This window comes from Terrapene carolina, unplaced genomic scaffold, assembly GCF_002925995.2.
Source record: "Terrapene carolina triunguis isolate 2854851 unplaced genomic scaffold, T_m_triunguis-2.0 Scaffold95, whole genome shotgun sequence".
Taxonomy (NCBI): Eukaryota; Metazoa; Chordata; order Testudines; family Emydidae; genus Terrapene; species Terrapene triunguis.
Genome location: NW_020664446.1, coordinates 31,899,962 through 31,925,659, shown reverse-complemented (window position 1 = coordinate 31,925,659; position 25,698 = coordinate 31,899,962). Strand labels below are relative to the sequence as shown.

Below are 25,698 nucleotides of genomic sequence, written 5' to 3'. Positions count from 1 at the left end.
GCTACAACCCACTTCTTCGGATGCATCCGAAGAAGTGGGTTGTAGCCCACGAAAGCTTATGCTCTAATAAATTTGTTAGTCTCTAAGGTGCCACAAGTACTCCTGTTATTTTTGCGGATACAGACTAACACGGCTGCTACTCTGAGACCTGGCAGAGACAGTTGCTACACTTCCCTCCTGGCCATCCCCCATTCTCTGCACAGAAGACATGCTTGGGCTATGAGGACATGACAGAGGGAGTGACCAGAGTGTGAAGGACAATCCCCAACTGATCCCTTGGGGCCATGGTCACGCAGTTAAACGAGAAACTAGAGCCCTCTCTCTGACAGCCCACTCTTGAAACTGGATGCAGCAAAGAATCTGTGATCTTTGAAAACATGATTTGGTGTCATCAATGTGCTTTAGTAAAATGCTGTTATTGTTAGGGAATAAGTTGCTGTTCTGTGCAGCTGTTTTGTATTTATATTTTGAAGTAAACTTAAAGATCCATTTGCAATGCTTGTAACAAGTAGTAATATTTAAAATCATTATAAGATATTATCAAGGAACCTGATAAAACACAAACTCTGGAGATATTTGGTTTCACAATTTGCTTGAGAGCCCCAGGATGATGGAAAATGGAAGCTGTACCCTTCCCATGCAGCCAACTTTTAAGGCTAGCCAGTCAGCTCAGTGGGGCTGCATGACTTCAGTCAAATGGTGAATGCTATTGGCCAGTGGACATCACTCTCCAAGCTTCATCAAGCTGACTGCAACTAGAAAAACTGCAGCACTTGCTGGAAAGTAAAAACCTATCTTCTCATGCCTGGACTATGCTCCTTTGTGGTATATTAAAGATGAAATTGTGACCATTTGAATGTTCAGCTAAAATACATGGCTGTTATACTTGAAGAAGCATTGCAAATTATCCTATTGGCTTTCTTTTATGAAATGATTAACTTTTAACATAGAGGGTGAAATAAAAGTCAGCACACAAGGCTTGTGCCTTAAAACCTATTTCGAGGGATTAAATGAGATTTAAATGGTCCATGGGCTTTGTGCTGGTTTTCTGCAGAGGGATGAATTTTACCCTGAAAGAAAAGTTCACAGAGCTTTTAGAGAACAATACAGAAGACTAACTAGCTAAGGGTATGTCTACACTACCGTGGTAGTTCGACGGCTGGCAATCGAACTTCCGGGTTCGATTTATCGCGTCTGGTCTGGACGCGATAATTCGAACCAGGAAGTGCTCGCCGTCGACTGCGGTACTCCACCTCAGCGAGAGGAGTACCGCGGAGTCGACGGGGGAGCCTGCCTGCCGCGTGTGGACCGCGTCTGAACCGCGGTAAATTCGAACTAAGGTATGTCGACTTCAGCTACGTTATTCACGTAGCTGAAGTTGCGTACCTTAAATCGAATTGGGGTGTTAGTGTAGACCAGGCCTAAGATGCTGGCACATTCACAGTAGCAGCTTTTAAATTGCTTCTCTGCACAGCTGCCTAACTTCTGACTAAGGGGCCATACTGCAAACACGTATGAACAAGAGCAGTCCCATTGACTACATGTGTGGTTGTTTGCAGGATCAGACCCCAATTAATTAGATACAACAATAAACCAGAACAAACAATAACTTCCCTAAGTTTACACACAAACAAATATAGACAGTTTTTTTAAAAAATGTTACTGGCAGTTTTCTGTTTGATAACCCTCTCAGTTAAGTAGTGCTTGTCATTAAGTCTCTAACCTTCATATAAATCATAACATAGCACCTGGAATAGGTTGCTGAGCCTCTTGTCTATTAATGGAAACATTGTCTACTAATGTTATTAGCGTTCATAACCCAAGGTGTTTCAGTGGACCACCTGAAAGGTTGCTGGCCCCTGCACTAGAGCCTTGCTAGATATTCACACCTAAAATCACTGAAGATTCCATCTTTACTGAGCATGTTCAAAAAGTCACACCTCCTAGAGCTGACCAGATCGTGCATACGCCACCCCCACAGAGCAACTGAGCGTGCTCCAGCCCAGAGCTCTGGGGTTTCAGAAGGACTTTCCTCGTAATTGCTGCTGCAGGTTGGTGTGGGGCCATGCCCCAGAACTGAGAACCTGGAACCTATCTGTCCTGTGCTCTCACTGACCAACCTGCTGGCATGTAGGCAGAGTAGAAGAAGAAACCACCTGATTCAAATGGAGATGGAACAAGAACCAGATGTGGGGGAGGGGAGAGAAAGGAATAAATTGGGACAAGGAGTCTGATGAGACTTGGAGAGGGGAGAGACACTTTGACTGGGAGCTGGAACTGCTTGGGAGCTGTGGGAGAAGGCTGGTCCTGAGAGCCTTTGGAGGGGGAGATTGGAATTAGGAGCTGGTGAGCAAAATGAGAGTCAGTTGGCTGAGAGGAGTGGGGAATACTGAGATTGGACATGGAGCTGGGGTAAGAGGGAAACTGCTTCTTGCTGGACAAGGGGGCTGAGTCTAGGAAACACTGGAGGAAAACAGTAGGGAGGGAATGAGAGACAGACCTAACGAGGAGTTGGAGTGTGAGGGGAGAACTGAGGCTTGCTGGGCAAAGTGATTGGGAGAAGGATCCGGGTAGGGAATTCCTGGGAGATACTGAGATTGGATGAGGAGCCTGGAGAAGTTAGATGGGACTGAGAGCAAGAGAAGGGGATGAGGGGAGAGATGTATCAAATGAGGAGCTAGGTAGCATGAACTGGGACTGCCTGAGCATGGAGACTGGGGACAAGAAGCTGGGACAGGAGGGGGAAACTGGGGCAGGCTGAGCAAGGGGACTGGGAGTCATGGGGGAAATTGAGGTTCAGAGAGTGATCCCAGAGCAGAACACTAGGACTGGTTGGACAAGAAGACTGGGATTGTGATGAGAAGCCTGAGGAGTGGATGCTGGGACTGCGTAGGAAAGGAAAATGAGACTGGGACAAGGAGCAGGAAAGAGATAGGACTGGGACAGAGACAGGTTGAAGGGAATGGGGCAGAAGAGGTCAAGCTTGGGGAAAACCAGCAGAACTGTCTGTGCCCACTAGTGCACATAGAATCATAGAATATCAGGGTTGGAAGGGACCTCAGGAGGTCATCTAGTACAACCCCCTGCTCAAAGCAGGACCAATTGCCAACTAAATCATCCCAGCCAGGGCTTTGTCAAGCCTGACCTTAAAAACCTCTAAGGAAGGAGATTCCACCACCTCCCTAGGTAACCCATTCCAGTGCTTCACCACCCTCCTAGTGAAAAAGTTTTTCCTAATATCCAACCTAAACCTCCCCAACTGCAACTTGAGACCATTACTCCTTGTTCTGTCATCAGGTACCACTGAGAACAGTCTAGATCCATCCTCTTTGGAACCCCCTTTCAGGTAGTTGAAAGCAGCTATCAAATCCCACCTCATTCTTCTCTTCTGCAGACTAAACAATCCCAGTTCCCTCAGCCTCTTCTTATAAGTCATGTGTTCCAGCCCCCTAATCATTTTTGTTGCCCTCCGCTGGACTCTTTCCAATTTTTCCACATCCTTCTTGTAGTGTGGGGCCCAAAACTGGACACAGTACTCCAGATGAGGCCTCACCAATGTCGAATAGAGGGGAACGATCACATCCCTCGATCTGCTGGCAATGCCCCTACTTATACATACTTTCCTCCAGAACCTGGAATGGAACCCAAGACTTCTGAGTCTCACATTTCCTCTGCTGTCAACAAAATTTGAAACTCACTGGCAAAGTATGCACCTTATTCTCTTCTAGTTCTGGTTCACATAGATGTCAATCTCCTATGCTATCAGTCATTCAACTAGCTCAAGTGGGAGAGGACTGTGCTGTGGATCTAAAGGTTCCAACCCTGCTGATGAACTATTACATGTTAATATGATGACACATGATGGAATTTCTGTTTTTTCAGTTTCCGTTTTTTCAAAACTGAGATGATTACACACACACACAAATTTTAAGTTAAAAGAACATTATTAAGATTGCAAAATCAGGCCCCTAAAAGTTAGGAAATGACAGAATAAAGTTACCATTGTAACATTAATTCAATCCCCTTATGCATATGCATTATGATCACAAACTATTTTGTTCCTCAGGACCCCTGCCTAATCTAGGATGGATATGCTCTGGGGATTAATCAAGATTGTGCAATGAAGGAGAATGTTGTCTGACCCCTGCCTCTTTTGTTACAGAAGTTGGGAGGTATATACTATTTGTAGTACTCGGGCAGGTGGGTCTAGGCCTGTCCATAACTAAAGGCCCTCCCCCTCAATGAAGGGGGAGAAACCACTAAGTTCAGGCCACAATTGATTTTGGGGACAACAAATGAAAAAAATAGGAGTGGGAGTGAGGTCAAAGGTAAAAAGTCATTCATCCAGAGTAGAACACCAAGTGGAGAACCCCTGACAGTGTTCCCTGCTCCTCAAGGGTGTCCAGGGAGTCAGTGGACACTGCCCAGAGACGTGACTGAACAACAGACTGGCTGGAAGATGTGAACTATTTTAAAGTCCTAGAAACCAGCAGGTCTAGGCCTGCCCAAAACTAAAGTCCTTTACCCTCAAATAAAGGGAGGAACCACTAACTTCAGACTCCAGTTGATTGTGGGGGACAACAAAGGAGAAAAATAGGAATGGAAGTGAGATCAAAGGATGAAAATCAAGGAACCAGGAGGGGACGCCAAGCACAGAACCCCAGCCAGCACACACTGCTCCTCAAAGGTGTCTAGGGAGTCTGTCAAAAATTGGATTCTATCCCTGCCTTTGCCACACAGTTCCTGTGTGATGCTAGGTCAGAGACTTAAACCAAACTTTTCACAGGTGCTCAGTAATTACATGTTCCACATTTTCTGGGTGCCCAAGCTGAGATCCTTGGGCCTGATTTGCAGAAGTACTGAGCACGCACAGCTGCAACTGAAGTTAATGGGAGCTGAGCAAAAATATATAAAGTGCTATATAATGCTAACTAGTCTGAAAAAATCAGGTCCCAAGCATCTCAGACTAGGCACCCAAAATTAGAGGTTTCTTATTATCTTAATCTCTCTATTTTCTTGTCTATAAAATGGAGATAATGTCACCCTCACAGGGGTGTTGTGAAAATAAATTAAATAATGTTAATGAAGCACTCAGATACTATATTGATGAGCACCATAGAAAAGCCCATGTAGAAATTGATAATTGTTTCTTCAGAAAAGGGTTTAAAGAGTGTGCAATAAACAAGGCGTACAGCCGCACACTGAGCAATGAGTGTAAAACGAAATAATGAATTACTGTTCATTAACTGAGCACCATCCAGCCTGGCAACTGAATGAGGCTGGGAATCTGTGGAAAAATAGTATTTGGGTGTGTAATTAAAGACTGTATTAGGGCTGTCGATTAATCACAGTTAACTCATGCGATTAACTCAAAAAAATGAATCACGATTAAAAAAATGAATCATGATTCATCACAGTTTAAATCGCACTGTTAAACAATAGAATACCAACTAAAGTTTATTAAATATTTTTGGATCTTTTTCAAATATATTGATTTCAATTGCAACCCAGATTATAAAGTGTACACTGCTCACTTTATATTATTATTTTTGATTACAAATATTTGCACTGTAAAATGATAAACAAAAGAAACAGTATTTTTCAATTCGCCACATACAAGTACTGTAGTGCAATCTCTTTATCGTGAAAGTGTAACTTACAAATGTAGATTTTTTTTGTTACAAAACTGCACTCAAAAACAAAACAATGCAAAACTTTAGAGCCTACAAGTCCACTCAGTCCTACTTCTCGTTCAGCCAATCGCTAAGACAAACAAGTTTGTTTACATTTACGGGAGATAATGCTTATTTGCAATGTTACCAGAAAGTGAGAACAGGCGTTTGCAAGGGACTTTTGTAGCTGGCATTGCAAGGTATTTACGTGCCAGATATGCTAAACATTCATATGCCCCTTCATGCTTCAGCCACCATTCCAGTGGACATGCTTCCATACTGATGATGCTCGTTAAAAAAAAATGCATTAATAAAATTTGTGACTGAACTCCTTGGGGGAGAGTTGTATGTCTTTGGCTCTATTTTACCCACATTCTGCCATATATTTCATGTTATAGCAGTCTCAGATGATGACTCAGCACATGTTCATTTTAAGAATACGTTCACTGCAAATTTGTCAAAACGCAAAGAAGATACCAATGTGAGATTTCTAAAGATAGCTACAGCACTTGACCCAAGGTTTAAGAATCTGAAGTGCCTTCCAAAATCTGAGAGGGACGAGGTGTGGAGCATGCTTTCAGAAGTCTTAAAAGACAGGGCCGGCTCTAGTTTTTTTGCCGCCCCAAGCAAAAAAAAAAAAAAAAAATCCTCCGAGAGCGGACTGCTGAAGCAAAAAATGCTGCCCCGGGAATTGTGCCGCCCCAAGCATTTGCTTGGTTTGCTGGTACCTAGAGCTGGCCTGGTTAAAAGAGCAACACTCCAATGCAGAAACTACCGAACCTGAACCACCAAAAAATAAAATCAACCTTCTGCTGGTGGCATCTGACTCAGATGATGAAAATGAACTTGCGTCGGTCTGCACTGCTTTGGATCGTTAGTGAGCAGAACCCATCATCAGCATGGACGCATGTCCCCTGGAATGGTGGTTGAAGCATGAAGGGACATATGAATCTTTAGCATATCTGGCACGTAAATATCTTGTAACACTGGCACAACAATGCCATGCGAACGTCTGTTCTCACTTTCAGGTGACATTGTAAATAAGAAGCGGGCAGCATTATCTCCTGCACATGTAAACAAACTTGTTTGTCTGAGCGATTGGCTGAACAAGAAATAGGACTGAATCGACTTGTAGGTTCTGAAGTTTGACATTGTTTTATTTTTGAATGCAGTTATTTTTTGTACATAATTCTACATTTGTAAATTCAACTTTCATGATAAAGAGATTGCACTCCAGTACTTGTATTAAGTTAATTGAAAAATACTATTTCTTTTATTTTTACAGTGCAAATATTTATAATAAATATATATATAAAGTGAGCACTGTGCACTTTGTATTGTATGTTGAAATTGAAATCAATATATTTGAAAATGTAGAAAACATTCAAAAATATTTAAATAAATGGTATTCTATTATTGTTAGCGCGATTAATCACGATTAATTTTTTTAATCGCTTGACAGCCCTAGACTGTATCTTAATGCACTGGCAAAAGGGGGGCCAAAAATTAAAGAAAATAGTACTGTTTGCAGAGTACAAAGTACCCAGGGGCGGCTCTGTGTTTTTTGCCGTTCCAAGCATGGCAGTCAGGCGGCCTTCGGCGGATTCGGCGGCGTTTCTGCGGGTGATCTGCCAGTCTCGCACCTTCGGCGTACCCGCCGCCGAAGCCGTGGGACCAGTGGACCTTCCACAGGCATGCCACCCCCCCGCGGCTTGCTACCCCAGGCACGCGCTTGCTGTGCTGGTGTCTGGAGCCACCCCTGAAAGTACCACAACTACTTGTAAGATTTGCCATTAGAAACTTCAAAGGGATATTCAATTGTTTTTGTGCTATTGAGTATCCTCAAGAGGAATTTTAAGATCTTGAGTTCAAGGTAGAGAACTTATAAGTGTCTCTCAGTGAAGAGGTGGCATGGCAGAGATGGAAATGTATTTGGATTGGTCCACCACCTGTGTGTTCCTCTAATCTCTGCTTTCCCACTTGTGGAGTTTTGCCTTTAGTATAATTGTTGCTAGCATATGCCTAACTTGTAGGCCAATATAGAAATGCTGAATTGTTCAGAATTCTTTAGTGTTGTGCCCTGGAAAAGGTCTCCTTTAGTATTAGTCATTTGACATCCCATCTTTTAAAATTTGTATCTTTCTGTCCTAGAGGAATATCTGCTAGCCCACATATCTGGGTAGTCTTCATATCTGGGAAAGGAATGAGGATTTTCTCACTGAACCAAGGTACTTTATGCCTTTTACCATATTTGCAGAGTGGTCTCTTGTATAGAATGTTTGAGCTCCTGAGGAAATAAAATATTTTCACCATAAATCAAGTTGGAAAGAATAAAAAGAGAGAAATATACAGTTTTGGTGCTTTGATATATGGGGCTATTGTTTTGAGTTTCTGTAAAATATACCCAGTTCCAAATTCATCACATTACAGCTGTCCTGTTACAAAGTTTCCAGTCAAAGAGACCAGTGTCTCCTTCCTTTTCTTTTGACCCTCAGCAAGCTGATTTTTGGTAACTTTCTATTACATTAAACTTGCTGTTTATTTCCTCTAATTCTTTCTTTATCTGAAGTAAGTAGCAGTACTGGGAGGACTTGTAGGAAATGCAGTGTTTGAGGAAGGATCTTCATTTTTATCAAGATGAGTCACCCCAAACATGGATAATAGTAAGTTTTGGCATCTTTGAATGTCTTGACATAAGATACGTAAAAGAGGTTGCAGATTTAGCATTAGTAGTTTAGGTAAATTGGGTGAGTTGTCTAATTTACAGTATGTGGATCCTTGCAGGGGAGAGGGAGCCTGTTATAATGGAAATTTAATTAGAGTGTCTCCGTGGGCAGATTCTTCAGGAAACTGCCTCTGATTTTGTCTTATTCACCCGATACAGTTCTGTAGACATCTAAATCATGTTTAAAGCATTAAATAGACACTTGTGCTTCACTGAGATAGAGAATCTACAAAAAGAGCAATTGTATGTTCTTCATCATGGATTTTGATGCCTTGAATCTCTGGAGATTCTCTGATAGCTATTGCAAGTAGTTCAGTGCCAGTGAGTTGCAAACAAAAGATGTGACAAAGGGAAACTCTTGCCTGTCTTCTGCTTTAGGAGAAAGTCTCTGATTTGGAGCTATTCAAATAAAGGAATGCAGACAGAGAATTGAGTCCTGATCCAGCTTCAATGTGTGGCTCCTGATGTCTGTATAGTACTTGGCACAATGAGGTCCCTATTTAGCCTGGGCCTGCAGGCATTACTGCAAATTAATCAATAACAGGTGTTTGTCCAACAGGTTCTTAAAAACCTCTAACGATGGGGATTCCACAACCTCCCTTGGAAGCCTATTCCAGAACTTTACTACCCTTATAGCTAGAAAGATTTTCCTAATAGCTAACCTAAATCTCCCTTGCTACAGACTAAGCCCTTCTTTTCATATCTATTGTTTTACCTCCGTGTAACTCCACAGTGTCTTCATATATAATAATTTTAAAAAGCCTGAAATTGTTGAAAATTAAAACCAAATATATCAATATATTTCCATAAATTTAGATACTGATCATTTGATTTCAAGTTTTAAATGATTTTAGACTCTGGGCCCAAGCTTCCTCTCACTTGCACCAGTGTAAATCAAGAGTAATTTTAGTGAAAGTAATGCAGTTACATCAGTGTAACTGGGAGGAAAATCAGGCCCACTATTTCTGAAAACAACTTGCATATATTTTTCATAAGACTGTTGCAAATCTGAAGTGAACGTGTGTAATTAAGACCCAGCTTGCATATTTAGACTACCATATATGGAGTCTGATTCTGATACCAAGTTACACCACTGTGAATCAAGGGTAACTTCACTGAATACAATATACCCATTATGGGGTAAAACAAGTGTAAGGCCTGGTCCACACTAACCCCCCACTTCGAACTAAGGTACGCAAATTCAGCTACGTTAATAACGTAGCTGAATTCGAAGTACCTTAGTTCGAACTTACCACGGGTCCAGACGCGGCAGGCAGGCTCCCCCGTCGATGCCGCGTACTCCTCTCGCCAAGCTGGAGTACCGGCGTCGACGGCGAGCACTTCTGGGATTCTAGACAAGACGCGATAAATCGATCCCAGAAGATCGATTGCTTACGGCCGGACCAGGAAGTAAGTGTAGACCTGCCCTGAGTGAGATGAGACACTGCAGATCTTCTGAAGAAGAAAATAAATTAAAAAACTGAAATCCACATTTGAATTTTCTGGAATAATTGTACCATTCATTTATAGCGAATCCAACCTTAGTTGAAAAATCAGTTCAGAGAGGTTCTTACTGTCTGGTCTGTCTCCGGAAAAGCTATTTGCGCTGTAGCTATCCCCTCCCATGGTCCTCATTCCAGATCTCAGGTTCTTCAATGAAAGGTATGTTTTCTCCTTTAACATTACAGCACATTTTTTGACAAGCCTTGTGTCTTTTGCAATGACCCCTTCTTATTTCTCTACTTTTAGACATCCTGAAAATCTTAAATGTATTCTGACAAAAAAGTTATGCAAAATGTTACAAATGTTTCACGGGTTTTTTTTTTATTGTTTACATCAGACTTAAAAAACAGTGATACAGACCAAAGTTCTGACGTTCTAGACTTCATCCAACCATTTCATGCAGTGTTGACTAAGAAATGTGTGTTATCCTATAACATTTTCATTAGCTAATCTAAAAGTCTTCAGCATTTATGACTGCATTTACTGGCAAAATACAGACTCAGGTAGACGAGTCCAGCTCCTATGCAAGTCTCCGGGTCAATTTCAGTGGTGTAAATTTCTCATTAGGGGTAAATTGGATCAGAAATTGGGAACATTGTCATAAGTGGCAATGTCCTGAAACCTGCACTAATATGATTTTCACTGGATGTTTAAAAAGAATGTAATTTAGTACTTACACATTTAAGCGGGGGAGATGGAAAGAGAGTAGCAGAAAAAGCAACTGAAAAAGAGGGCAAGTGAATGTGGGGCCCTCTTCCTAGCAGGCCTGCCTGGCTTCTTTATCCTACTACTAAAGGGGCCGGAAGGGGCCGTGGGGTACTGGCTTATTTTACATCCTCCTGTTAATTTCTGTTCTTGCTATACCCTCTTCTGACCCCTCTGTGATAGCGACACTTATTTTTGGACTCCTATTGCCAGTGTTACCAGTGACTCAGGCTTTTAAAACAAGATGTTAACAGCTGAGTTACATCAAACTGGTATGCTTATTACTTTACCTCTTACATGCACTAACCCTGTTTTCTGACCAACTTACACAACAGTTATGTGGGCACTGGATTTTGCTTATGAGGATTCAATTGTGAATTTGAATGGAATCAGAAGCATATCTAATCTTGGGTAAGAAAACCTCTTCAATTTGAGGACAGAACAAAAGACTATCAATTGAAGTCAATGGGCCAAAACCAGATCTGGAGTAAGTGGGTGGAATTCAGTAATGTTGGGTAGGTGATATACTCGTGAGTTCTAGATGGCAGACTTCTGCGTCATGAAGACATTACTAGGCTTCCCTATACATGTTTGGTAACTTAAATCGCTTGGAGCTAAATCCTGCTTGTTCATTTACAAAAACTCCCATTAATTTCAAAGCAGGAGAGTAAAACAGTTTTGGTCTTTATTCTTTGCCATGTAATTTATTAGCGACACAGAAAAACTGAACCTTGATATCTTCAAGATAATTAGGGTTTTTAGAGCTGAAAGTAAGCAGAGAAATAACTGTAATGTCTCTGTAATTTTGCTGTAAAGTAGTGGCCATTTTGAGACCTTTCCAAAAGAAGAGCAATTGGTAGGTATGGTTGCTGTAAGTAATCACTTCCTAAAAAATAAAGAAAATCAAGCTGACTGGCAGCCTCCCCCTTTTCTGGGACGCTTAATGGAAATTGGTTCCTGTTTTTAAAATATGTTTTGTCAGTCAAGTGGTATTGTCTAGTACAACAGGCTGGAATAATTTTCACCCCTTTTCCAACAACAAGTTGCTATTCGGCATGAGAACTGAGGTGGTCTATTTTTTTCCCATGAAGATCACTATTGAGAAGTTTCAGAGTAGCAGCCGTGTTAGTCTGTATCCGCAAAAAGTACTCCTGTTCTTTTTACTATTGAGAAGATTTGCCTTGGAGCATATACTACTCAAGTTATAACATTCCCAATACAAAAGATCATTCTGCTCCATGGGTGAATGACTGTCTCTCTGGTTTTTAGTTGAACTTAGGATCTCTTCTTCAAATTCGATTAGCCTTTCAGATCTTCAAGAAGGCAGCGTTGCCGAAGCATTAGAATAGTGCTCTTTCTCCCTCCTCCTCTAATCTTTAATAATCCTGACCTTGTTTCTTGGAAACTCCCTTCCCAAGGCTGTTCTAATAATCTCCCTCCAGCTTCCAAAGCTTGGTTTAAGATTCTCCTTCTCCATCAGACACACCTTATTATAATACTGTGTTAATTAGGGAAATGACTACCCTTTCTCTTCTGAACAGCCAGAGGTTGGAAATGGTGGCCTCTAAGAAAATTGTTTGCTTTATCCTGGGTAACTCCTCTTTTGTTCTTTTGAAGCTCAGACCTGACCATTACATTATCTTCCAATGCAATCTACTGCAGAAAGCTGTTTCCTGGACCCAAAAAAGAGTTCCGATTTCACAGTTCTCAATATTCACTGTGGCCTTGACTTATTTTGAACCAAATTTTCACTATTCATGTAGTTTGACACCATTAAAACTATGTTCGAATTTGGAACACTGTTCCTTGAACTGGAATCTAATTCTTAGTCAAATATATTGCCTTCAATTACCTATAAATTTGGAAAAAATGTTAATTTACATATTAGATATTGGTTTAAATTAAAGAATAAAAGAAAACAATATACTGATTTGACTAGAAAATTACATATGTACTTATACTTAAAGGCTGAGACCCTGGATTTATTTGTAAGTCTCCAAAATCCCTCTCTTTGCTGAAGTAGTCCCATAAGTAATATCTTCTTTTAGAATTCTGAAATATTGAATGGCTGGCACTGAGAGATGCTCAATAATTGTGCACCTCGTTGCCTGCAGTTACAATTACTATATTTTCCTGGCTTTTGTTAAGCGAATAGACTCAAGCTATAAGGGTTTATGAGAATCCATTATTCTGCATTTGTATGTTAGAGCAATATACGCTACCAATCACTGAGAATAATGAAACACCATTTGTCAAGACAGCAGACCAGTCTGGCCTTCTGTTTCTCACTACTATTAAATCCTGGATTAAACACTATTAGCTCCAAAGATCAACAGGTCTCTAATCCTCAGGGGGAGGGAACTGCTGTTGTTACTAAGGTAATTATAGAAAGTCTGGATCTTTTCCTCTGGTTTTCTCTTGTGAACTGTTAGGATGAGGAGCTTCCTCACGTTTATTGGTACTTTTCCAGGTTGAAAAAAGATAATCCTTCAAGCACTGGTTACCAGGTGCTGAAAAGGGAATGTCTCATGTTTTAATGATTACTTGCTATCATTTTATTCCACAGTCACTTTTCCTATTTGAACTATCTCCTGTCCAGCCCCAAACCATTTAACCTAAAACAAACAAAACAGAAACAAACAAACAAACAACAACCAGGTTCCCTACTAATGTGTGAATCAATTATCAATATGAATTCATAAAACAGTGAACAGTATCTAATACAGGGATGGACAAATTATGGCCCACAGGCTGGATCTGGCCCTCAGGGCTTTGGATCCGGCCTGCGGGATTGCCTCCCATGGCGACGCGGGCCCCGCACCGCTCTCAGAAGCTGCCAGCACCACGTCCCTGTGGGCTCTGTGCGTTGCCCTTGCCTCCAGGCATCGCCCCCCACAGCTCCCATTGGCCGGGAATGGGGAACCGCAGCCAATGGGAGCTTCGGGGGAGGTACCTTGAGGCGCAGCAAGGGCAGCGCATGCGGAGCCCTCCACACTCCCTCCCCCAGGGGCCGCAGCCAGGGTGAATTGGGGGTCCTGACCCAAAAGGGAGTTGCAGGTGGGGTTGCAAGGTTATTTTAGGAGGGTCATGTTATTGCCACCCTTACTTCTGCACTGCCTTCAGAGCTGGAAGACCAGAGAGCGGTGGCTGTTGGCCAGGCACCAGCTCTGAAGGTAGCACCCCACCAGTAGCAGCACAGAAGTGAGGGTGGCAATACCATACCATGCCATTCTTACTTCTGCACTGCTGCCTTACGAGCTGGGTGGCCAGAGAGTGGTGGCAGCTGACTGAAGGCCCAGCTCTGCAGGCAGCAGTGCAGAAGTAAGGGTGGCAATACCATACCATGCCATTCTTACTTCTGCACTGCTGCTGGCAGTGGCTCTGCCTTCAGAGAGAGGCTCCCAGCCAACTGCCACCGCTCTCTAGCTGCCCAGCTCTGAAGGCAGTGCTGCCGCCAGCAGCAGGGCAGAAGTAAAGGTAGCAGTACTGAAACCCCCCCTACAATAACCTTGTGACCCTCCACAGCTTCTTTTTGGGTTAGGAGCCCTACAGTTACATCACCCTGAAATTTCAGATTTAAATAGCTGAGATCAAGAAATTTATGATTTTTAAAATCCTATGACCATGAAATTGACCAAAATGGACCATGAATTTGGTAGGGCCCTATATATAGGTGTAAATGATTTCATAGATTCATAGATTCCAAAGCCAGAAAGGACCATCATCATATTTTTGCTTAGCACTTAGGTAGTGGACAGACCTGATTTCCTGGAAGCACATAGAATGCAATTTGAATGAAAACTACTCCCTTTTTAAGATTATGTGATAAGGATTTAAGGTCTGAGCAGCAGGAGCTCCTGCTTCAGTAATATCATTAACCCATGACATAAGAAATGTTACTGATTAAAGGCCCAATCCTACAGTCCCTACTTAGGTAAACCTCGCGGTGATGTCAATGGGAGTTTTGCATGAGTAAGGAGTGTGGGTTTGGACCCTTTAACTCTTTTACTGGTACAGTGGAGATGTTGATCATTTTAAGGATTGCACAATTATTTTTAAAGGCCAAATCTTGGTCCCATTGAAATCTATGGGAGTTTTGCAATTGACTTCACTGGCACCAGGATTTGGCCCTGAAGTTTCTAGTTCTTCTGTATTGGCATAGACTTCTATTTCCCTAATAAATGCATGTATGAGTAACAATACAATAATTTCATTAATTATATTAAATTACTTTTAAAAATTGGTTGGTTGAATAATAATTGGACATCAGACCTTGGCTCTATTACATTCCCAGAACATACACGCAGAACCACTATCGGGGCAAAAAGAACATCGTGATCTTATTTAAAAACATTCAGATTATTTTTAGCTTGGCACAGTTTTTTGGACACAGAACAGTAGAACTAGATGGGCTGCCCCGCTGCAAGCAGCCTTACACATGATAATATGAAGTGAACAGTGCAAGGTCTAAGGAAACGCACATCTTTCTTGAGCCTCTTGATCTTTTCTTACATAATCAGCCTTATGAATTTAGAAGGATTATCCACCAGTCTCTCCATTTGTCAGTAAGACGCAGTAAGTCAGATACTCTATGTCACAAAAACAGCAGCATCTTAGCAGTCAGTCAGATATTGGGCCCAATCCTGCATTACTTTTGCTCCCAAAATTCCAATTGACTTCAGGTCTGAGCCTTTTGTTTTTAAAAATTAGGAAAAGTTCTTTTCACATGTACTTGTCTCTTTTCTTGAGTTTTAATAATAGCCCCAAACCAGACTAATATGAGCTTGTAATTAAAATAGCCTTGATTTTGGCTGACTTTTAGCAATATGATGAAATGTAGAATTTCTTGTTTATCTCCATGAAGCCATGGATAGTTTTGCAATCCATAAAGGCATCTTGCTTTGTTTGTACACCCAAAATTCTCACTGAATTCAGGATCAGGCCTTCTTTCTCTAAAATGGCACCGAATTTTGATATAAACCTATGAATTAAATGTCAAGAAGCCAGATCCTCAGCTGATCTAACTGGCATAGCTCCATATGAGTATTCTACTTTACACCAGCTGATGTCTGGTGCTGAGAGGTTTGCAGACTAGATGCCACCATTTGATAACTTAAATTCAGCAAGTCTGCAGATATCAATATTGTGAGAGAGAACGTGTCTGCTTCCCCATTTATTTCAGGACAGACATTCGGAAGCTGCCTTGTTCATACATTTGGAATTGGAGTAATGCTCGTTCTATGATACTTATGATGTAACCTTTGTCTAAGTTACAAGTGAAAAGGATGAGTCTGTGAAAATAGATTAGGTGCTCTGAAAGGAGACGAGCAGATCTGACTAGTTATGTCTCAGCTAGAGACGGATCTGAACCGAAAGCCTGGATTTGAACACCCTCAAGCTTTCAGGGTGTTTTACATTGAAAACTAGACCTCAATCTGAGTACTCTCGGCTCATTCACCACCTTAAACATCACTGCCAGCTCTGACTACCAGACATGCAGTGCCCTAGGGCAGCAAAATGCTAATGACTGATCTATTCAGTAACGGTCTGTATGGGTGACTATGGAATAATAAGGGAGAATATTTACCACTTTGCTTAGGACAGCAGAGCGGAGCCTACCTTGGTCATTAAGGACTCAGATTTACATTAGTCCCAAACTAATCTGATGTCTTCCTCCCTGTTGCACAGTAAATTACTTACATCAGAAATGTTGAATCAAGAAATATGAAGTAACAAACCACACTAGATAAAATGACCCCACCTGATTTTAAACTTCATATCCCATTGGTTTTCTCATGTTTCTCATTCTGGGTTTCTGTCCCTTGTTTGGGGTTTGGCACTTTGAGGAATGAGTCTATGCAAAAACCCCATTCTGTACCATAGGCCCTCTACAAGAAGTTCAGCAAAGGAATAGAGACCCAGGCCCCAGAACAAGACACTCACTTACCTTTTTCACGTCAGGTACATTAAAAAACTTCTTGGTATGAGCAACCCATCCCACTATCCCAATGTCCAGAGGAAAAACAATCTCACTGTCTGGGGCTACCAGGTTCTCCTCAAACTTGGAGGTGGTGGTGATATTGAGAAGCCTGGTGGCAACCTCAGGGATGCCATTGCGGGCACGGCAGACGAACATGCTACACCGGTCAGCTGCCACCAGCTGTGCCAGCCTCTGCAGGGCCTTGTGCACTATCTTCTCCATGCTGCTTTCTTCTTCCTGGATTTCTGTCAGCAACTCAAAGAGCACATGACACTCCTCCAGCCGGGACATCTCCTTGAAGGAAACTCCATCCTTCACTTCCCCAGGGCTGACTTTGAAGATGGTTCCCAGCGCTTCTGCCCTCAGCTTTCGGTCGAAATATTCCTTGGCAAACTGGGGGTTGTTCTCTAAGTATTTCTCAACATCGTCTTTATTTATCCCACCCATTTTGTGTGACTCTTTCTTATGACTTTTTAGAACTGCATCACCCTAGAAGCAGCGGCAAGAAGTCCTAATTTGGTGCTAGTAGGAAAAAGGTCCGTTGCACATACTGTAGCTGTCACGGGCATAGTACAGTAGGCTTGCTCTGTGGCTTCCAAACCTTCTGGAACCCTTGAGATATGACAGAAGGCACTGGCTTAGTGTCTTCTTAGTGTGGGATCTTGGAGGCTGCTAATTAAAGAGATGTCAGGACACTAAACCCTTGAGCACTCTTAGCTCATAAATCCCAAGGGAATCATTTTAGCATTTTAAACTAACCAATCCAGTCTTAGGCTCTGTGCGGCAGTGTGATAATGCGTAAATATGTTCATGTATATACACACATACTCGCTCTTGCATATGCTGTATGACGTATGTACAAAAGGTTTCCATTGACAGTTAACGTGGGGAATGCCCCTTAAACTCTCTCCCCATATGTTTGCAAATTATTACTTCATGTACATGAATGTGCTCAGACATGTACATGCACAGACACACATATGTTTGTGGGGTGAAGAGGGAATAGAAAACAGAGTTGCATAGTAAAGTTGCTTAAAATGTCAAGATTTTCTTCCCTTTCAGGTACTTGGGAGGTGACCGATGATGGTTTATCAGTAGTGGTAGTTAAGAACCATAAAGCTATAAATGGGCCTTACACAGTAAGAGCCTGTTCAAGTCAATGGGTTTTTATCTGTGTAAGGATGGAATTAAAGCCTTAGGATTCGGTACAGTAAATGCAGGAAACCAAATAGGACGGTCATGCTACTTTTTTCTTTGGTACATAGACATGATCTAAACAAAAAGGGTAAAATAAAGAAAGTGACCAAATGCAAATTACAATGTTAAACCTTATTGGCAAAATCCTTAGTCTGGTCAGAATTCCATATGAACTAAATACATATGTTTGTGTTTCTATTGTTGTCCAGTCATCAGCCTCTAACCATACAGGCAATAAAAACATTAATTAAAACCACAAAGTGCACAATGACAAAACATCATATAAAAGAGTTGCATTAAATGCACTCTCTAACCAACTTAAACTGTCTCAGGAAAAGTCTGGTTGAATGGACAAGACTCACAACATGTCCAGAAGGTCAACACACTTGGTCCCTCTCTCACACTAGGGTGGGCAGCGAGTGAGTTCTGGGTTCACCAGAACACTCTGCAACCTGCTTGCTAACATTTAAATCTAGTAAATGTTGACTTGACTATCTCAGCTGATGTCAATTGTCCAGGTAAAATGTGTGGGGAAACATATTATCTCAGAAACCAAGGATCCAAGCCAGTAGAGGTCCAAAACCAACATCTTGAACTGCAGCTCAAAATAAAATGAAAGCCAGTGATATCTATGGAGCCTGGGTAAAACACGCTGACAAGCTGAACCACTATTAAATAGCTGAACTTTTGAACTATTCCTCATGTGTAACCCCATGTTGAATATATTGAAGCAATCAAATCAAGAAGTGACAAAAGCAGCAATGATGGAAAGTGTGTGTAATGGCCCATATTGGATAGGAAAGAGTCTAATATCCTGGTCAGGTGAAGAGGAAAACAAGAAGTCCTGGTTACAGCTGCTATCTGGAAATCCCAGAGCAGCTCAAGGTCCAGTAAAACTCTTAGTGTGCAAACATGAGTAACAAAAGGCAGGTGAACTCCCTCAACTAATATGGCTTCTGCCATTATATCTGCAGAGAGACTGGGGGAAATCTGGTGGCAGATGGTAAAGATCAGAAATACATTTTTAGCTGCTAGGTTATGATTTATATTAATTATTGGGTGAAGGAAGATTCTTGAGGAGGTCTTTTGTACAATTGTAGAGCATTAAACAGAGATGGTCCTTTCTAAGTACTGTGAGTATACCTTGAAAATAAATCAATGAAATAATAGTTGTTTTCCCTAACACACCATTGTTGTTGGTTTTATCAGGACTGAACCTGAGGACTAGCTCTCAACCATGCCTAAATCTCAGCCAGGAACGAAAGTGTTGTATACACTAGGAATTTTTCCATAAAATTTGCTATCGTTGCTACCAACGGTTCAACTCCACAGAACCATCGTGTGAACGCTAATGCAGACAACGCTTTCTCAGTGTTTTAAGTTGTGTACAGTCAATATCTGCTCTGAGTAAGGTTAGATTAAATTGTATTTAAAATTGCTGGGGAGCCCCTGAGCCCAGTAGAACTCTCACTATTGCCTGTACCAGTGGAGTTGGAATGATGGTAGCAATTGTGGAAATTTTTAGCGGGAAAAATCTCAGTGTAGATGTAGGCTGGGAAAACGTAATGGCTATAAACTGTTTTGGTCCATTGAACAGTGTAGAGTTGAATTCAATCAACATACTAATGGGACTGTGACCCAAATGAAACTCCTCTTGTAACCACAACATACATAGTGAGGAAGGGATGACAAAATAGAGCCCTGAAGAACTCCACAAGAGCGGGCCCATGGGACTGATGAGCAATTGACCAATCCTACCCTTTGGATCTTCTCAATGTGAAAAGAACAGAGACACCAAAGTAAACACTGTTTATCCCTGCCAGGACCCACAGATGTATCAACACCAACTTGTGTCAACTGTTCTAAAGACAACTGACAGATGTAAAAGAATCAGCACAGACATCTGGGGACAGATCCTCTGGTGCAGCCAAACTGCCCAGAGAACAAGTCAAGGGTTGGTGTGCAAACGTGACTTAAAGCTCATCTTTTCACTTGCTTCCCTGTTCTGGTACATGCTGTTCCTCCTGCCCTGTGTTAAAGCAACCTGACAACTGAAATATGCCAAACTGAAATAGCCACAAAGGCTCATAAGTGCATCTGAGGATCAGCGTAGCACAGAGGCATCCTGGCAATCCTGCCTCCTTTCCTCTAGCCATGCTCCTTTTTCTTTATTACATCAGCAGCATGGTGAATGGAAGAAATGCCCTTGTGTTGGATTTGTGACACTGGAGCATCTCCTTTACACCCTGAGCTGGTTACGTTGACTTTATGCAAGATTATCCTGGCAGCATGGTGCAAAGTCCCTACATCACAATAGCTCTGGCCCCTGATCTTTGTCCACCAACAAAAAGAGATCAATGATCAACACCATTAACATAGTTACTGTCCCATACCCAGTAGGCACAGGAGCAGGGTCAGCAGAAGAAGTAGTCATCTTTCTATGTTCTTACACAATTGTTTCATAATATGATCAGAATGCGTGAAAGCAACATGACAGACATTTGATGTTTGTTTCTATATATAGAGGCATTTATTCATAGAGTATTTTTTATATTTCCACATACATTATACTACTTTTTAAAAGAGAGAATTATAAAGAACTGTACTAATAAACCAAAGCAGGGGGATGATGGAAAACAAGCATTGTGTTGTATTTTCTAATCTTTTTCTATCATATTTTTCTACCAACACTGGGACTTTCTATATAGTGATTCTTAGGGTATTATAAACTCTCCAATCTGTTTTAGTTCAAACCTTCAAGAAAATTACACAGAAACATTCCCCTTTATTAACTGTGAGAAACCAGCTTTGCCAACATTACTTGTGTACAATGGCATAATCTCATTAATTCTGAGAAAATGCAGCCACCTATGTCCAGAAGCAAGACTGAAGGGAGACAAGGCTGCCTAAAAGCCAGTGCTACAGTATGTGTTGGTATAGTAAAATGGCTATGTAGACCCCTTTGTGTTGGCATAATTAACAGACTCATTCGAGCATGATAAATGGGGCTCCAAAATTCCATACAGCATAAGAATCAAAGCTATGCAATAGCAGTATGTTTTGTTCATTATAATCACACACAGCTTTTTTTTTTTTCTTTTTCTGTTTGCTAGGGGCAGGAATGACTACCCTTTTCCCTCCCAAAAACAAACAAACAAACAACACAGGTCATTAACAATTGGTGACATGAATAAGAAACTTGATAGACACCCATTTTTATATCATATATAACTTTAATACTGTATATAGCCACTCGGTACTGTATTGTTAAAAACCAATGCAGAGGGATGTGAAGCAACAAATTAACATTGGCTGGTAAACTTGAAAAGAATGCCTGTTCATAGCATAGTCCTGTTCAAAAACAAACTAGGCAAATACTTAGCATTAAAGAACACCATTTCACAGATTATCAGCTGTGCAGCTGTCACTGTCAAGTCAGGTAGCTGTAAACAAAAAGGGCGCCCAACCCTCCTTTTGACCCATGACATTACTGTTTCTATATGCTACAGCATGTTTCCAATATCAGTCCCTATCAAAGCTCTTTATTTTAATATTTTTTCAGTGTAAATCTCCTGCCTCATCCATTTGTGTTTAAGAAAGTTCATCATCCTGGTGACTCTCCCTGTTTTGTTTTTTTGGGGGGGTGGGGGGAGGATGGGTGGGTAGGTGAGGTGGGTTTGAGGCTGCTAAAGCCTAGAAGATCAAACATTTTAGCAGTAGTAGTTGAGTATATTGCCTGCATCATTGACAGTCCCATGTTGCTGCTATTCCTATATAGAATATATTTTTACACACTATATAGGAGATTCGATCACAGTATTATCCCCCAAAGTGGGGTTTGAGTTTAGATTTTTGGTCTGCTTTTGCTAACACTGATTTATTTGTGATCTTATTATTGTTTGCTTTCTGGGGCTGTCAGCTCCTTGAATATTGTGCTTTGGTTTTTATTATAGGCTAATTGATAGGACTTGTGTGCTTTTTAATTGCCTAAGAAAAACAGTTCAAATCTTTTAGCTTCCTTTTAGACTAATTTTATATGGTGTATGCAGTGCCTTTGCTAGTTTTTAGTAGTTGATAGTTTTCCTTAGTTGTGACAGTTTACAATTAACTCTAGTAACTTGTGTCCCCATTTTTTAAGCTGATAACAGCTAAACTGGCTTAGTGTAATTCTGCTAAATTCTATGGCATATATCTACTTATCTACAAATAATGAATCATGTTTGTTGCATGAGATCACAGATTCAGACCATCCTTCATTTCAGATGCAATTTGGTTGACCTTTCTTTAAATTATTTGATAACTGCAAAGGATCTTCTTTATTCAATTCACTTTGGCACCTGCAATTTTTTCTGCTAAGTGTTTGTGAAAACATACAGAAAGAGATAGCATCAAGGTAAAAACTCTTTATTGGTGCTTAGGTTTGGAACAAACTCTTCCTTTTTAACTAACTGCTTTATTAAGCCTGTTTTACTTGTGCCATTGTTACTTGTTTTCTGAAGTCACTTATTTATAACTAGGAAAACACCAACCTAATGATGCTTTTTGAGCGCCTTATACTTCTTTATTGTGATTTTTAAATTAAACTGCTTCAATGTTTAGGAGCCCCAGGACTTCAGTGTATATGTATGCATTAAATTCATCATACCCCAATAAAGCATCTGGGTTCTTTTACAGATCCTCCATTCCTTCTGTCAGTTCTACAATTTTAAAACATTTTTTCTTAGTAATACAGTCCCACATTTGTATGTATCTATCACAAGAAGTTATACCTAAAAAAATCTGCACATATTTCCAATACTCAGATCTCCTAATATAGGATTTTACTGTCAAGCTTCCTAAAAGGTGTCAATAAAGAACACATTTTTAGTGAATATGAGATTTAAATGTTCACACTATTATACAGAGAGGTTTAACATTAGAAGTTCACTCAGCATAATCACTTTCAGTGCAACATGAACAGAAAAAATAGTACACATGCTTGACGTTGACAGTGTTGCTATTTCAAAGTAATTCTGACATATACGTGGTTTGTTATTTTATCATGTATGACGTAACCTACCTTTGACGTTTACAGTTACTACATCACATAAAACTATTTATGGCATAGTTCTTAGTTGTATGCTAGTCCTGAGCTCTTACAGTCCATGGAAATTCCTAAGACGGATAACTGACAGAGGTGGTTATTTAAATAGATTCAAGTAGCATATAAATGCCAAAGGTATTTATAAGGTTTCCCATTCAACTCAGTGTTTATGTCTGAGTGTGGTATATCTCCATGTTGACAGTAGTTAATATAGTTGATTCATCCAAGAGTTTCAAAACAAACATAGATGTAATGTGTTTAATTGCAAAAATTCCAAAATATGTATTTTTGTGGCCTCTGTCTGGATATACTAGGTTGATATGATTAATCCATGATATTAATGTTCAGAAATTTTTATAATTTTAAAAAATGTTTAGTAACAATTTGGCAGAATACTAGTGCAACCCAAAATCACAAGATTCACATGAAGCACATTTTTCTGAAATCTGTAAAACATTAGAATATGTTTGGGAAAGCATCAACACAGTAAGAAAATAAATAATGTAGCAAAAAATGTTGGCTTCACTTTCCTATAGATATATTTTCTAATCCTTAGAACAAACATAATTAGGGAAAGCTAAAAGGCAAGAAATCACTGAATGAAAAGAAGTAGATGGAGTAGCTATTATACAAGTGCTGTCGTATGCACTTCAATACTGACTGTCTGTAAACAATGGACAATGATAAATGGTAATGTATTGAGCCGGGAAAATATGTCCAGTGAGGTGCCAAAAGAATCTGTGCTAACCCTGGTTTTATGTAACATTATTAATAACCCAGAACAAGAGATAGATATCACATTAATTGAATGTGCACATGATACTTAATGGAGAGGCTTTGTGAACACAAGTGAAGACACAAATACAAAGGGGCCTACAGAGGTTACAAATATGGGCAAGATATAATAAAATGAGATTCACCCCAGAAGAATGCAAAATAGTGCATCTAGATAAGAATTAGCCAAAACATAGATATTCAATGAAAGGAGAATATATGGAAAGTACTAATGCTGAAGAAGATGTAGGTATGATCACGGACAGCAAGTTAGAAATGAAGTTGCATTGTTCTACGGCAGCAAAAAAAAAAAAAAAGTACTTTTGTGCTACATATAGCGACATACCATGGCATGGACTAGTGTCATAATATTAATAATCTATCTACATTTGTTTGGTGAGATCAAGCTTATAATGCTATGTTTGAGTTCTTGGCACCTTGATGCTAAAAAGATGTCTACGAATTGGAATAATTCAAAGATAAAATTATTAAGAAGCTAGGGGAATTGATTTACAAGGGGCTAAATTTGCATTGCTTGCCTAAATGAACATAGGAGGGATATGAAAACCACCTACAAGGATGTGAAGGTTTAAATACAAAGGGGGAATGGAATTTTTAAGGCAATCCAAGGCAGCATAACTAAGCGTAATGGAATGGCATAATATTAAAGAAAGGAAAGTTTAGGCTCTGAAAAAGGAATAATTTCCTAAGTGTGAGGTCTAGCTGAGTGCAGAATTACCTCCCAAACTAAGTCATGGCATTCTGATCACTTGAATAATAGAAAACGGTATTGGACCAATTATTCAAGAATATCCTGGAGGGAACACTAGGGCACCAGCATGGGGCTGGATAAAATAAAGCTAATGAGCATTTTTGTATCTAATCCCCAGGATTCTGCCATATAGAGTAATTTATCTGATAGATTTTAATCATTTTCTAATAATCAAAGAATTGGTATTAAAAAATAAGGGCTTTACTCATGACACTTGACATAATAGCCACAATCCTCTTACATGGTGCAATTATGCCCGTCAGGCCTGTGTCCCTAACAGTGCTAACTTTTGTAGCCTACAAAGCCTGGTGCCACTTGTCCTCCTCCTCCACACTTTGAGGGCCTAACAATGCACAGGCTAATCTCAGCTTTCATTTTTCTTTTTAAAGTAAAAGTTTAGCCCTTTCCCTTACAAAGTTTTAAAAATATTATCAGTTAGACTTTTCCAGAAGGTTACGGGTTATTCATGGTTCCCTTCTACCGCTATTGTCTACCTTTGGGGACCTGTCAAACCAATGGCTGTAGGTCCCCTCAGTTTTTGGGGGGGAGAAACTAGAATAATTTGCTGCTGTAGGTTAAAGGTCTTGCTTGGTTGCCACTGGCAGCACTAGCAGCTGCTGCAGACTTTCTCCCAGCTGGCTGCCTACAACTGAGATGGCTTCGGTGCAATGTAGTCTTTGCTCACTAGTGCGGGTTACTCAATAGCATGTAATGCAAATTAGTGTATGGACAAAGCATGTGACTGACAGCAAAGGACACCAGCATTGTAATCCTGGCACTGACACTTGGGCCTTGATTTTTAAAGGTATTTAGCCATTGCTGCACTTAGCGTTACAACACCTAACTGATTTAGGTGCCTAAATCTCATTTTTAAGTGATTTAGGTACTTGGGAGCCTAAATCCCATCAATAATCAATTAGATTAAGGCTCATAAATATCTAAATCCCTTTTTGAAAGTGAGATTTATGTTCCTAAATCAGTCAGGCATTGCAATGCTCAGGACAACACCTAAGTACTTTTAAAAATCTGGGCCTTAACATTTCTGCGTGTTTCCCCATCTGCAAAATGAGGATGACACTATTTCCCTATTTGACAAGAATGCTACAACAACTAAGTAGCTAATGTTTGTAAAACATTTTACAAGAGCTAAAATTCACCTGACGGGTACCATGTATAAAAGTTTTTGTTAGAGGAATATCTCCAAAGAATTGCATGTCAAGAAAAGCTCGTACGTTTTCTTTTGAGGGTACAACAAGAACAATTATAATATTAACAAAATATGCATCT

The 25,698-nt window shown here is 40.4% G+C and overlaps 1 protein-coding gene across 1 annotated transcript in view; it reads right to left on the bottom strand.

Moving 5' to 3' along the window:
* Nucleotides 1-17,032, bottom strand: part of PDE6C (phosphodiesterase 6C) — a 50,284-nt gene extending 33,252 nt beyond the window's left edge. The window contains exon 1 of the mRNA XM_026650988.1: nucleotides 16,553-17,032. Coding sequence (XP_026506773.1) covers nucleotides 16,553-17,032 — 480 coding nt within the window. The remainder of the gene's footprint in view (nucleotides 1-16,552) is intronic.
* Between the last annotated feature and the right edge of the window lie 8,666 nt (nucleotides 17,033-25,698).